At 43.4% G+C, this 14,634-nt stretch overlaps 1 protein-coding gene across 3 annotated transcripts in view; it reads left to right on the top strand.

Moving 5' to 3' along the window:
- Nucleotides 1-14,634, top strand: part of LOC119172518 (NFE2 like bZIP transcription factor cap-n-collar) — a 230,236-nt gene that overhangs the window by 154,335 nt on the left and 61,267 nt on the right. For all 3 annotated transcript variants that reach the window (XM_037423660.2, XM_037423659.2, XM_075893929.1), the window contains 2 exons: nt 6,886-7,093; nt 13,711-14,010. In XM_037423660.2, coding sequence (XP_037279557.2) covers nt 6,886-7,093; nt 13,711-14,010 — 508 coding nt within the window. The remainder of the gene's footprint in view (nt 1-6,885; nt 7,094-13,710; nt 14,011-14,634) is intronic.

The following is a 14,634-nucleotide window of genomic DNA, read 5'->3' as shown; positions in this document are numbered from 1 at the left end:
GTTGTGACGTTGGACCTTATCATAATTCAGCCTCCTGCGTTGTGATAGGGACCCTGCAGTGCACGGCTGTTCAATGGAAAACGCTTTTTCATTGAGAGGCCATGAGAGTGCAATCAATCGCTGGTGCCGTCTGTTTGAAGCTGCCGCCGAGTTTGCTGCTACGTTATGCTGAGGGTGATAAGCTGTATCTTAAAGTTTCGCTCAACAGGGCTCTGCTTTCGTTCCACAGCTCATGCGTTTTATGTTGCCGCGTTCTTCTAGGGTGCACGAGGCGGAAAGAGGCACACGCGCTAACGGCTGCTAACAATTTAACGTCTTTTGGGGCGAAGCAAGCACGATGCAGGGGCTTGCCGCTGCATTGGTCGTCCACTTTCGTGTCCTGTCGAAGTTGCTGCTGTAGCCGCTTTGGCGCTGGAGAGCGACTTTGGCTAAAGTCCCTGAAAAAAAAAATAATGAAGTAGGCTCCTCTCCCCTCGAGTGCATAGCTTTTGTGAAGGTATCGCAAACGCCGTATTGTTTGTCCACTTTCGCGAGCGCGCGCTCCGCGAACAGACGCCACCGGCGTACCCTTTCAGCCACGGTGTGCTTTCAGCATACCCGAGGCACGGCCGTGCCCATCCAGGGCGCCTGCGTGCTTTTGCATTCGTAGTTTCTTGGTGGACACTGCTGTGGTTGCTGGGAGAGGAGGTAGAGGCTAAGGGCTGCGGTTGGCGCTACTTTATTATTTTTTTTTTCGGGTACATTAACTTTGGCTAGAGTTACTGTATATATAAAGGTAGCATGTAACTTCGGCGGCTCGCTCGGTGCCTATTGCGGGAATTGTTTACTGTGGCCCACAAAAGAAGCCATCGATTGGTGCAACGATACAAACTCAACGCTACAAAAAAAAAAAAAAAATGCGCGCACACCTGTTGAGGGAGCATACAGAAACTACGGTTTTCGCTCACAGACGGCCGTGCTTTTGGGGACGTCATCTACTGGCGCGTTGAGGGCGGGGCGGCGTGTGGCGGCGCTCATTAGCGACGCTCCGCCATTGTCCTCGTTCGACGAGCCGAAGGATAGCAGCCACGCATCACAGCCCGGCGCTCCCGTCTTGCCTTTCGCTTCCTCGTCGCGCCGACGGCACTCCTGATCCGGCCTTATTATCAGCATAAGTTGCTTCTAGGAAGGCCATCATGCATTGCGGCCATCACCGCGTGCCTAATCTGGCTGAGGTTCTTTTCGAGCCGCGAAGCATTCCTTTTGAAATAACCGATCCAATTTCGTTCCTTCTCTGCCTTGACTACTGCTCATATTTTGTTGTTTTCATGTCCATCAAGAGTGTCTTCTTTGGGGAGAAAGTTTAAGCCAACCTTTTGTGCAAATTGTTTGTGTGTGTGTTCATACGAGGGGGAGAACCCACACCCGTGCAATAATGGTTCTGTCCATTACTTGCGAGGCATGCGCCCAGCACACGGGAATCTCTAATTAACGAAAGTGATACACAGGCGCAGTCGTACACAGATTTAACATGGTTGCATGGAAATGCTCCGAAAACTGAACAGTATGGTGTCACAAGGTTTCTGTTGCTGCTGGATTTTTTTTTTCTGCAATTGTCATACCCATGCTGTGTAAGCAATGAAAAAAAATAATGAACTTGGAAAAAATTCACCGATGGTACAATATTTTAACATTGCCCTTCTCTACATTTCTGATGTGTTTAAAGGAGCAGTGACACCAAATTTCAATCTCGAAATGTGGCATTCATTCAATTGCTTGGTATGGAAGTATGATTGGCATTCGTTATGTAGAAGTTATTCTATTTCGAGTGCAAAATTCGTCCAAAGGTTCAACTGTGTTTTCCCGGCCGTGAGACATCAACGGTATTTTTACGGGTTCAGCAATTATGTCAACAATTTCAGTGTTCTCATCGCAGTGTCTACATGTCGCAGCAACGCCTGGCACTTGCCTTGTTTTGTTTGGTTTGTGTGAATTCTGCACTTTCACTGCGCCGCTTTGGGGGATTTGTCGTGAAGTTGTGAGCGCAAATGTGATTATTTGAAGCTACAGTTATAGCAAACAAGTAACACGCATATAGCATTCATTTCTCGCCAGCTAAGGTGGCCCAAGCTTGCCTCTCCAGCTTCCTCGTCGGTGCTCGGTCCGGTTTTGATTTCAGAATCGCTGCGCAGAAGAGAATCAAACTGAAAATGACTTGCCATGCTGTGGATTTCTGCGATTCCATATTTCTCGGGTGTTTTCATAATTATTTTTGGACACTGATGGCAGTGGAGACGACAATGGGGGTGGCGTATACATGCTTATACATGTGTGCCCCAGGCAGACGAAATGTCAACTGAAATTGCACCACCACTTTGTGTGGATATGTGATGCGGAGGGGGCGGGGCTGCAGGAGGTGACTGTTTGGCAGGACTGGCAGTGCTGACAATTGGCAGGCTTAGCACTGATTTTGAATAGACCAACCTCGCCAGACAATCTGCGCATGCACAAGTTTCTGGATGCCGTACTTCGGCCATCTTAGTTACAGTTCTCTTAACGCTGCTGGTGCGGCTGCTTGCTGCCAGCGCTGTTGAGCATCGCAAGGTATGATTGAAAAATACTTATTCAAATTAAGAAGCGAGCTGGCAGACTTAATGATCAACAACGTGAGCAAGTTGACTTCATGCCCTGGCGTGGAAATGGAGCCCTTGATGATACTATCATTAGGATCTGCCAAGACCGACTGCTGAAAAATGCTTGCTGTTTAATGAGGTGTTCTTTTTGAGCATATTACTTTGATGCTCATGCTATTTATTGTAAATACTATCTGAGAAAGCTGGTACTCAATCAGCTTTCCAGATGTGTCAGATGGTCTGCAAGACAGTCTTTGTAAAATACCCCATAAGAATTAAAGCGAAGTTTAGCAATGTAAAGATTAGCTTAGGGCAGATGAAACCAAACAAAAAAGAGCGAGGATGTGACACACATAATGAATTTAATGTACTTCTTTTGATACTGTCTTAAGTCACTAAAGAAGCACAGCTCCAACAAAGAACAAGCGAAACACCTGAAGCTAGGCGATGTAATTGAGCAGCTTTCTTGACTAGGTGGGTTGATAACTGATAATATCTGGGTTTCTGCATGTAAAAACACAATATTATTCATTTGATAAGTTTCTGTTTCTTTGTAAAGATATTTTTGTTTAATCAAGAGGAGCAGCTGGAAGAAAGGAAGGAATAAACGTTTATTTTCGAAGCGGTGTAGGTTCCGTGTTCAATTTTGGTGGGAGGTCTCCTAATTCCAGAAACACTCTGGCCTTCGCTTCCTCCTTGGTCCTAGCAACCAGAGGTTGTTGCTGCTTTGGAAAAATTTGAATTGCGAATGGAGTTCAGAAGTTTGTTTGTCATGTGTCTTTTGTTGTGCACGACCAGTTGCACGAGTACAAGCACCACACAGATGCAATGGCTTGAAGCTTCCTGACTGTACAGCATGCCAAGCAATAAAAAAGATATAAATTGCACACGATTGAACACAAACACTCATATGCAATAAATATAGACGTTTATATGCTTTATGAGTTAATGTGTGAAAAGCTAGGTCACTAATTGATAATACCAATTTTGAATTATAAAAAAAACTAAAAACAGGCTCGACTTGCAAAAACAGTGAAAAAAAACGCTGCTGCTAATGTAGAAGGCACAGAATTTATCGTTAGGTGGCATTCCATTGGTTATTATTCACATACACTGCTGCATCTCTGCATGAATAACTAGGAACGATACAAAAACCAGCCACGCAATACACTTGCAGAGCTAACACTGTGGCGAGCGTAGCGCTCCTAGTTGTGACCAGCAGTGCCCTCCAGTGGCACGTGGAGCAGTCCTTGTTATATAAGGACCCTCTTTCTCGCAGCACACAACACACTTTTCCTTCTAGCATACTGTAACTACTTCATGGGTGCCATGTTTGCCTTAGCAAATGGATGTGCTGAAAAGGCAGTGCTGTCTAAGAAATCGAAAAGAAAAGGAAGGCGCTTTTGCAAACTAAGCAATAACTTTACATTACTTACAACCTTCCGCAACTGTTTGAGCGTCATAATAATTAAAGTAGGATTCATTTCAGAAAGGTTAAAGAGAAAATTATTGGTAAAGCTAAGTGCTATTTCTTAGGTATTAGCAAGCATGCAGTTAAGTTCTGTAGCTTCCACAGTACTTTCAAGAAAACTTGTTGGCAAGTATAATCAAGGAGGCTTTGACCAGACAAATGGCGAGGATAGTAGGGGCAACGTGGCGAACGCGGCTAATTGAAGGTTTCGAAGTGACCCTCAAGTATTTGCTTCCTGTGCACTTCTTTTTGAATGGAGGAGCCAGCTGAAGTGAGAATTTGAACGTGAAGAAATTACCTTTTTGATGAGCACAAGAAGCCACCTTCAAGCTGCGCCACCGTGGAGCTACAATATTTTTTAATCGCTGTTTTTTTTGCCGCGATTTCCACAATAATTTTTGCCACCTAAGAAAGTGCAACAAATTTTTTAAAGCACTTCTGCGTGGTTTTCAGAGTAGATATATTGTAATCAGGTAAGAAAAAAAAAAGTTACAGAAGCTGAAAGTTCGATCTTCAAAAAATAATTTTTTTTTTGCCATATTTCGCTATTTAAAGCCGTGTCATCCCTTAATAAAAACTGGAAGCCTCTGACAGGTGAATTGAGCAATAATAAAAAGTTACCTATGAGAGGATTAGATTAGAAATAGGCCTATCTTGCCGAGCAGGCCACTGTTTAGCATTCCTGGCCAGAGATCCATGCATAGCATTGCAGAACAAACTTTGAGATCGTTCCCTCTTGCAAAATAGCACTTTGAGATTCATGTAATATTGATGAGTTTTCAGATTGCACCAGTTTTTTTTTTTTTTTTAGTATCCATTTCTTGTGACACGTAGCTTTTTGAAATTCTATGTGAGATCACACCATTTTGAATGAATGGAGGGGGGTACTAAGGGCTCGTTTGTTTTCTTTGTTAGAAGCAGTGTTAATTGAACTGGCAAGAAAGCCAATGAAAGTATAAGGAATGCTGTATATAGCAATGATCATGTAAATGTAAAGAAAGTAACGAGGACGAAACAATAACTCGCCACTACAGCAGGACCACACTTGCAACCTTCAAAGAATATATGTGATGCTCTGCCAACCGAGCTACAGCAGTGTTCATTTCTCTGTACTTTTTATGGGGTATACATAGGATTTTTCCAGAAAGTATTAAGACTGATTTTTGTTCCCACCAAAATTTAGTAAAGCTGAGGGGGCAAGGAATGGTCCTACTTTGGTGTTGGGTAGTGAAGGGACGTGGCTACAAGCGCATCAATAAGCAGTAGTCCCCAGGCATTCACGCCATGTAGATGATGTTTAAGGTTAACTCCTATCAAGATGCCTTTTCATCCCCACAATGAATTTTGTTAAACAGCATTACGTGCTGAAGTCTTAAACTGGATAAAATGGCAGGTACGACCCATGACATGATCAAGGCAGCTTGTGGGAGTGATGCCGTAGTCGTTTTTGAGTGGCAGAACTTGTTTTGTGTAGGAAGAGAGCAAGTTGAAAATGAGCAACATTCAGGTCGCCCTTCAAGAGTGGAAATTCATTGCTAATGCATTGATACACATTCGTCTCATGTAATTTCTGACAAAGCGTGACATCATGAAGCCTTCGCCGCGACCCTACAGTCCTGATGTCACTTTTTCAAATACCTTTCTTTTCCTCCAATAGAAAAGGGTCAAGACGTGGAAGGACGGTACCGCAGCTCAGTGCTGTATTGAGGGAGCTGAAGAGCATTCAGGTTTCTGTGTTTCAGGGAGCCTTCAGTGATTGGGAGAGTTGCTGGAAACATTGTGTTGATGCACAAGGAACAGGTCTTGAAACAGTTCATATGTCAGGGCTGTGAATAAATTTTTTAATTCGGTCCTATAGCTTTCTGGTTCGAGTCGTGCTACTTTCTGGACGTAGAATGTACGTGCACTTAATTCTGGGATTGTTAGTCGGCGCAGCTTGTAGCCATTAAAGAAGTGGGGAACATTCTTTTTCTGCCTGCTGGTGTCACGATGTGCATGACTTTTTTACGAGCTGGCAGCTGACCAACAATCCCTCGCATACTACCCGAAGATATTCGGTCCGCCAGAATGAGACCCTGCTACAAATGAATGAAAGGGTACCTTTAAGGGCTTGCTTTTTGTCTTAGAAAAAAAAAACAGTCATTAAAATTAGGAGACTTTAAAAGCAAAGCAAGTATTTGGGATGTTATTTATAGCAACTTTGGTGTAAATGTGGAGAAAATAAAGTGGACGAAAAGATAACTTGCTACTGGCAGGCACCATTTATGGGATTGTCCTAGATTAGCCCGACATTTTCTGGACAGCACTATTTTGCCCAAAAGTGAGGCACTGTTTTTGTCACAAAGTTCACACATAGCTGTGCCTTTTGCTTTCGTGCCTGCATTGGGCTCTCAGTTACCACCTTACAACAGCTACACAAACTCACAATGTGTCAGCGTTTCAAGTCGGCAAGCATTGGAACGGTGTAAGGCTGAGTTTTGACCAGGAAGTAATTTATTCTTAATGGTGTCGACAGTGGCACAAGAAAACTTTAAAAAGGTGGCTTGGTTATAATTGAAGAAAAGAAAACACGAAGCGAGAAGACAAAAAGGGCAAGACACGCAGATACAGTGCTGTTTTCTTTCTTCACAAGAACACGTAATTACACAATGCCCCGCATAACAGTGGTATGCAAATATATCTTTCTATGCTTTTGAATGCCAAATCTTGCTTGTTTCCATTGCTCTAAGGGAGTCGTAGCTGTAGTGTTGTGCACTGTGGATGCCATTTATTTGGCAATCTGGTTTTGTTCGTCTCCTGCAGGCAGCAGACCTGTATCCTGCTGACGAATGTTGGGGAGGCTCAGAGCATAGAGACCTTGGTGCAGATAAGGGTCCCCCTATGGCCACTGGGGGTGCACCACCTCACAACTACACAGATCCGTTCCCAGGCGTTCTCCTCAACAATGCCACTCTTGGCCCTCCACCTGTGGATCACAGTGGTACTTACCTACATGGAGCTGGAGCCTTTGGTATGTCACCACGAAATGGCCTCTATTGAAAGTTGAGAGCTGGGCTCGTGTGTGACTAATCATGGTGAAGCAGCACACTTTAGACTGGGAGTGTTGTGTTCTTCGTCCAAAGTGTGCTACTTCATTGTACCCATAATGGCCACCATAGATGAAGGAAACATCGAGATCAATAAAAATGCATTAGTGCCTATAGTGCACGACTGCTTATACCAGGCATTGTCACGCCATGTAAAGCATCTTGCCATTGTCACTAGCATGGTATACAGTAGTGAATAAAAGATTGGGCTCGCTATAGAAGCTTCTGGTGCAATGCTGTATAGTAAGGCTCCTCTCCCTTTTTATTATCTGAGTTGTTAAGTCATGTCCATTAATGCAATTGGAAACCTGCACTCATTCATAGAATAAGATGTAATACAAAGTTCCCTATAAGAATATCCAGGTAAAATCTCCTCTGAGAATTGTCTAAGGCATTCATAACTATGGAGTTTTACAGTAAGACCCAGTATAGTCACAAAATTTTCTAAAACTTTGTCTTCGAGTTGCACTGGCATGGTGTCTTTATACGTTTCTGGTAGAATGCATTCATATGGTTCAGATGTATCGAGAAAAATTTTAAGCGAATGGAATCACTTGGCTAGTATCGGTGGTGAAAATGTTTCTACAGTCCAACCTCTCTACAACGAACTCTACGAAATTTGCAAAATAGTTGCTGTAGCTCGAATCCGCTACACAAAATTGCACCGAATAATCTCCTAACCCTAAGATGTCAGCAGGCTAGACAAGAAATGAGATACTTATTGAAGAAAATTACATTTATTGGGACAAAAAGAATTTGTGCAGTGTAGTTTGTTTTGTCTGGCTGACTGCATGTCGTATAATGCCTTGCTCTGCAGTGTCAAGGCATTCCATAAACTTGAGCCTTTCATTGTCCTAGTCGGCAGCTTCAACTTCTTTGGCTTTGTTCTCAGGTTCCTGGCATGTCGCCTCCACAGCAGTTTCTATGTCAGCGAGTTCGGAAGCTGCCTTTAACACGTCGTCATCGCTAACGAAGTCGTCCAGCGAAGTGTCAGCGTGTCGGACAAGTCGTCTACAAGTTGCAAGAAATTGCTCTACATTTCATTTTAATAACACCATCTCCACCGGGGCTCTTCAACTTTCTCGGCACCAACAGTGAGACTGGCGTGCGGAAACATTTAGCGACTGTTTCTTTCTTCATGATCTTCCTTGCGGCTTTTAGCATCTGTTCTGCTCCGAACAAGTCAATTCTTAGTTCCTCATTCTCACGAAGCCAAATGAGCAGCTGCTTGATAAGCCTTCGCTTGCAAATTCTTTTAAAAGCACGCCTTGATGGAGCGGCTGGAACTTTGAGAATGGCAGGAGCATGAGCTTAGTGTTGCTCAATGGAACATCTGCGTAATGTGCCATTGAGTTATTGACAAAGAGCCAGACTTTCTTGCCTTAATCTCCATACTCCCCATCCCAGTCCCTCTACCATTTTCCAAACAGCTTACGTGTCATCCATGACTTTCGGTTCAAATCATGAGTGTCTGGAATGTCACGGCAGTTCTCCATGCGGTTGGGAATTTTGACAAGTGAATGAAGCTTTATTGAACCACCCATGTTTGCAACAAGGAGGACCATGATATGGGCTTTGTTTACCTTGTAACCAGGACATTTCTTTCCACGAGTGTCGAGAGTTCACTTCAGCAGCATTTGCCAAAAGATGCCTGTTTTGTCAGCATTAAGTATGCCTCTTCGTAGCCACTTGTTCATTGCTCTGGCGTTCAGACATGCTCTCACTTAGCACTGCTTTTCTGACAATGTTGTAGTGGTTCCTAAAGGGTCCGTAAACCACCCAGAGGTCGAAATTCAGTTGTGGTGGGGAAATTGTGCACGAGTGTACAACAAACATGGAGCCGTGAGAGTTTTTGAAACCATGCCTTAATAGTGGAGTATGATGCGTTTGATTATTGAAACCGCGACGATCTTTCCTTTCAATCTCTCCTGTGCTATCCTCGATGGTATTTTCTCCAGAGCCGCTTTGCCCTCTCGTCGAGTGTCCCTCCCAATTTCGCGTGGCACACATCATCGCTGAAGCGCTGCTTGAAACACCGTCTACTTCCTGTTGCTGCTACTCAATCCCTCTGTCAACTCTATCAACTGCGTGTCTGTTGGCGAACCACCACTGCTGTGCCTGCCCGTGCTTATACGAACCATGCCGGTATGAACCCTGCATTGCGCTCACACCTCAAAGGGTTGCCAACACGATGGCCTCGCACGCACACGCACGGGCAACGTGATGAACATCAACAAGCAGAGCAGGCAGCCGCTTGCAGACTAACTGAAAGTCATAGGCTCTTGACGTCCAACTACAGCCTATTTGTGGCTAGTGTGGATACCTAAACGACCTGTCAAAGATAATTTTTTGGTTTGTCACGTAGAGGCCAGAAAGGACTGGAGAAAAGGAGAGATTGTTTCTCGAAACTTGTGGCACGCCGGCGCCTCGTAGCAATGCCACGAGTAGAATCGTTGATCGCAACGGCATACTGCACGCGATGCGCGTGTTTACTTGAAATTTTTGAAAATATCGGAGGTGGTTTACAGGCCCTTTAAAACATTGCAATCAGCCTACACTGGCACTAAAATATTTGGCATCAAGGATGAGCATGAAGTTCCTTGCCTTTTGCTGCAGCATTGGCCCCAACACTGGAATATTCCTAGCTGTTACATCGACAAACCACTTGTGGAAACATTCTGCGACGTGTTCGAATGCCACGGGTCGACAGTGAGTTGACCTGCTTCTCACCGTTGTTCTCTATAATCTCCTTTTTCTGCCTCAAGAGTGTACTCGACAAGCTGCCTGGTATTTTAAAAGCTTAGCAATGGCTGACTTGTTTTCTTATATTTTGGCACGTTGAATGACAATAATAATAGTAATAATAATATCTGGGGTTTAACATCCCAAAAGCACTATATGATCATGAGCGATGCCTTTGTGGAAGGCTCCGAAAATTTTAAACCACGTGGGCTTCTTAAACGTGCACCCAAATCTGAGCCTACTGGCCTACAGCATTTGCGCCTGAGTGAGTGAGTATGAAATTTATTGAGGGCCTGAGAAAAAGAAAGCGATGCCGAAAGCCCCGCCAATCAATCCAGCGGCTCCACCCAAGTCGGGACTGGTAGACACAGTCTTTCGGCGGCGGCCCAGGCCCCCTGGACAGCCTTGAGCTGAGGGATGAGCTCTGTGCTTCGAAGGGTGGAGTCCCAAAAGGACTGTTCAGAAAATTCTGTACCCACGTACTCTTTTCCTCCTCCTCGCACAAATCTGAACAAAGTACAAGCGTTTGTGCCTCCACTGAAAACGTAATGGCCAAAGCCGAGATTCGATCTCGAGACCTGTGGGTCGACGCGTCAAATGATCTCCAGTTTCGTTGCATGCATCAAGGCAGTCCATTTCTTCCTATTTAGCACCATGGTCATGGTGCACAACACCTCCAAGCACCACAAAAACGTGCTAAAGGTGGAAATGCCACACAAAAACAAATGCACCGTAAGCTAGAAATGGCGACACGTAAACTGCTGTTGATCCTCTAGGCCACTCCATTCTACTGGCGCGTCAAGTGCATCACATCACTAGATCTATGTTAAAGAAACCGCCGTATTCTTTGAAAATGCCCATGCCAATCTCGAAAGGGGTTGCCTATACAACAAGAAAAAAATGAAAAAACTATCACCTCCGTTTGTTGTTTACACCACTATATTGTTAACGCACTAACGATGCATCAGATCAGATGTAAAAGCAGGCTGTTGCGAGCTCCCGCTATACTGTGGAGGAGCCGAACGCGTGCTCCCAAAGCGCTCGTACTACTACGTAGGAAATTCGGTATATCTATTTCACATTCGAATTAGTTTGTTATAAGAATGCCAAAATACATGCGTTTCCTTATACTTTATGGCTGAAGTTCCACATAGTTAATAATTCACTATACCCAGGTTCATTATATTGAGGTTCGACTGTATTTCTAGCTGGACTATGAAACCGAGAAGTTCCTGCAAGCTGGTATGGAAGCATTTCACACTGAAAATACGGGTATGAATGTTAACATCACTAAAATTCAAACATTCTAGATATCACAGGAATGTTGGCTTGCCCTGATTGCAATGTGACTTTATTAGTTTCTACTTTTATCAACCACAGGACATGTTGGCTCAGTAAGCTAAAGCGCAGTTAAAGCAGAATGGTGGGGGAAACTGAACAGTATTTATTTGAATGCTTGTAAGCGGGTGTTCAAAAGTATATCGAGACGTGAGATGTGTCACCTCACGTCCTTGTTTCACCACCTCAACTTGAGTCCTGTGATAATGAGCACAACAAGATTTTCACCATGTGCACACTTAAATTTTCACCACAACAAATAATTTTAAGTGGACACACAAAGAAAAAACTTTTCTATGGCAAAATTAGAAGGTAATCATTGCTTTCTTTACTGATTTGTTTTGGAAAATACTTTTTTGAATTGGGTTTGGTGCTAAGTTCTTTTCATTAATTTGGGCTTTTGACCACACTGCTAAAACTGCTGCTTGGGCGAGTTGGTTCAATAATTCATTTTATTACCCCAAAGGTCCCAATTGGGATATTACATGAGGAAGTGGGTGATATAAAGGCTATTAATATAATAGTAGTTATGATGGGATCTTGGAAAAATGCTAACAGCATATATATACATAAGAAAGGAGATGACAAGGACTTGAATTACAGGCTCCATAGTATACAAGCTATTTACAAAGGTAATTGCTAACAGAATTAATACAACATTAGAATTCAATCAACCAAAGGAACTAGCAGGATTTAGAACGGACTACTCAACAATCAACCACATTCATACTATCAATCATGTAATAAAGGAATGCTCAGAATACTATAGCCAGTCACTATACATAGCCTTTATAGATTACGAGAAGGCATTTGATTCAGTAAAAATATCAGCAGTCATGCAGACACTGCGGAATCAGGGCATTGACAAAGCATATATAAACATCCCGGAAAAAAAACTACAGCGGATCTACACCTTAGTGTTCCATAAAGAAATAGACAGAATACCAATCAAGAAGGGTGTAAGACAAGGGGATACAATCTCCCCACTGCTATTTACTGCATGCTTACAGGAAGTTCTCTGAGGCCTAGAATTGGAAGAGGTAGGGAAAAGAGTTAATAGAGAGTACCTTAATAATCTGCGCTTTGCCGATGACATTGCATTGCTGAGTAATTTAGGGGACGAATTGCAACTCATGATTACGGAGTTCGTCAAGGAGAGCAGGAAAGTAGTTCTTAAAAATAATCTGCAGAAAACGAAAGTAATGTACAACAACCTCGAAAGAGAACAGCGCTTCGAGATAGGTAATAGTGCACTTCAAGTTGTAAAGGCTGTGTCTACTTAGGGCAGGTAATAACCGCGGAGCCAAACCACGAGATTGAAGTAACTAGAAGAATAAGAATGGGTTGGAGCACATTTGGCAAGCACTTGTCAAATTATGACAGGTAGATTGCCACTATCCCTCAAGAGGAATGTATATAGCATCTGTATCTTGCCGGTACTTAGCTACAGAGCAGAAGCCTGGAGACTTACAAAGAGAAAAAATCTTGGGGACGTGGTCATTATCCCAGAAAGCCACACGAGCCCTTGTGCAATTATTGAAGGCTACATCACCTCCTATGAAAGCCCGCACTGGTTTGCAATGTGCATATCCCCCTCTCTCTCTTTTACTCCTCTCCCCACATGTAGGGTAGCAAACTGGATGTAGTCTAGTTAATTTCCCTACCCTTTTTTTTTATTCCTTGTCTTTCTCTGGATGAAATTTAGCCAGTACACAGACTATCTTTGTCAGGTATATCAAAATTCAAAATTGTTTTGCTGCGATTCTCCAGTCTGCTTGTCTTGGCTAAGCTGCAGTGCTATGCTTTACCTTAAGTGGCATCTGTTCTAGCTAGTTTTTCTTCTCCTTTTGGTCTCTTGACATCTTTCTGGTTGCTCTGAACAGTCAGCATTTAATTCATGTGTAACCTTCTCTGCGCCTATGACACCTTTGCCGAGTTGCAAAGTATGGCTGTAGAAGTTGCCATTTTCCCCACCGTGCATGAAGTATATCTCGTTATTGGGCATCTCTAGAAATGAAGAAATTTTGCATTTAAGAGACTTGGCTGCATTTTAGACCTATGTTGTGAATGCAGCGCCGTTATTTTCCACTTGTCAGCCTCCAATACGTAAGGAGCATAGCTTTCAACGGAGCACTGGGGAGATGCAAAGAATGAGCTAGGGCTCACTGAGCTTGTAGTTGCACCAATGCCGGATTGTGAGCCTCATAAACAGAGCATGAATAAAGGAATGATGCCCTTAACATGCTCCAGTTTTTATTGATTTTTGCAGTGTTCTCATTAGAGAAATGACTTGGTGTTGTGCACATCAAAAGCATGTTGAAACTTTGCACTTCGAATGATTCAGGAAATTATGTTAAAAACATTTACCATGAGCAGCCTGATCAATGGATGATTTTTAATTAACCATGAGGCATGCTTGTTTGAATATTTTCACATCTTTCCTTGCTTTTTACATTTGCAGGAGCAACAGCCTGCACAGGGCTTCCTTGTAACAATGGGTCGTCAATGAGCGAGGGCCCCACATATGGCCAGGACTTTCCAGACTATCTGTATTCACCTGGCATTGGCATGACAGGCTATGGGGGAATGGGAAACATGACTGCTGCTGGTGGAATGATGCCGGGAATGGCAAGCATGGGCAACGTGACCAGCAGTGTGGCCAACTCTGCATTAGTATGCACACCCACAGACTACCTCCTCAATGACCTGCTTGCTGATGAAGACCTACGCCTGATGGACATGGTAGCCTCGCCAACGGAAAGTGAGTACCGCTACAATGTGCAATCTGGATGCATCACCGTAATCGTCATCCAAGCTGCTTAAGGACGAAAGCTGTGTTTGCATACTTACTGCAGAAGAAATGTAACCATAAAGCTGTCAAAAATGCTACTGATTAGCCCCAGGTAACCCTGGTTTCTTAGCTACCACCAAAAACTATTAAGTGACTGTAGTGTACAAGAGAGCGAGCTTGGGCTTGGTGAAGCATTACGAAACCCACAGCGCACATGTACAACCAGGACACAGAAAGAGAGCACACTACTTTCTTGTGTTCCTTTTTGTGCATACTTACACTGCATGTTTCATAAATATTGAAAGTAGTTCATAAAATAAAAATCTGATATGCTTGGATATTGTAAAAGTTGGATTAGTGTAGCACATCACAGTATCAAATGTTTTGTAAAAGTGGATGATCGTTGAAGTTTTCAAGGAAACCGGAAAATAAAACCTGCTACATGAAATGTGAATACAACGCGTCCTAAACCACTGCAAAGAATCGTTTGTTATTTTGAAAAGACATTGTAGTGAAAGTGTTAAAGAATTGTGCAAAAATCGTAAATGCAAACACGTAAGTCACCTATTTGTACTGTCTATACCGACTGTGTTA

This window comes from Rhipicephalus microplus, chromosome 4 (assembly GCF_043290135.1).
Source record: "Rhipicephalus microplus isolate Deutch F79 chromosome 4, USDA_Rmic, whole genome shotgun sequence".
NCBI classification, from domain to species: Eukaryota; Metazoa; Arthropoda; class Arachnida; order Ixodida; family Ixodidae; genus Rhipicephalus; species Rhipicephalus microplus.
Note: the sequence above shows the minus strand (reverse complement) of the source record. Positions and strands in the feature narration are given on the sequence as shown.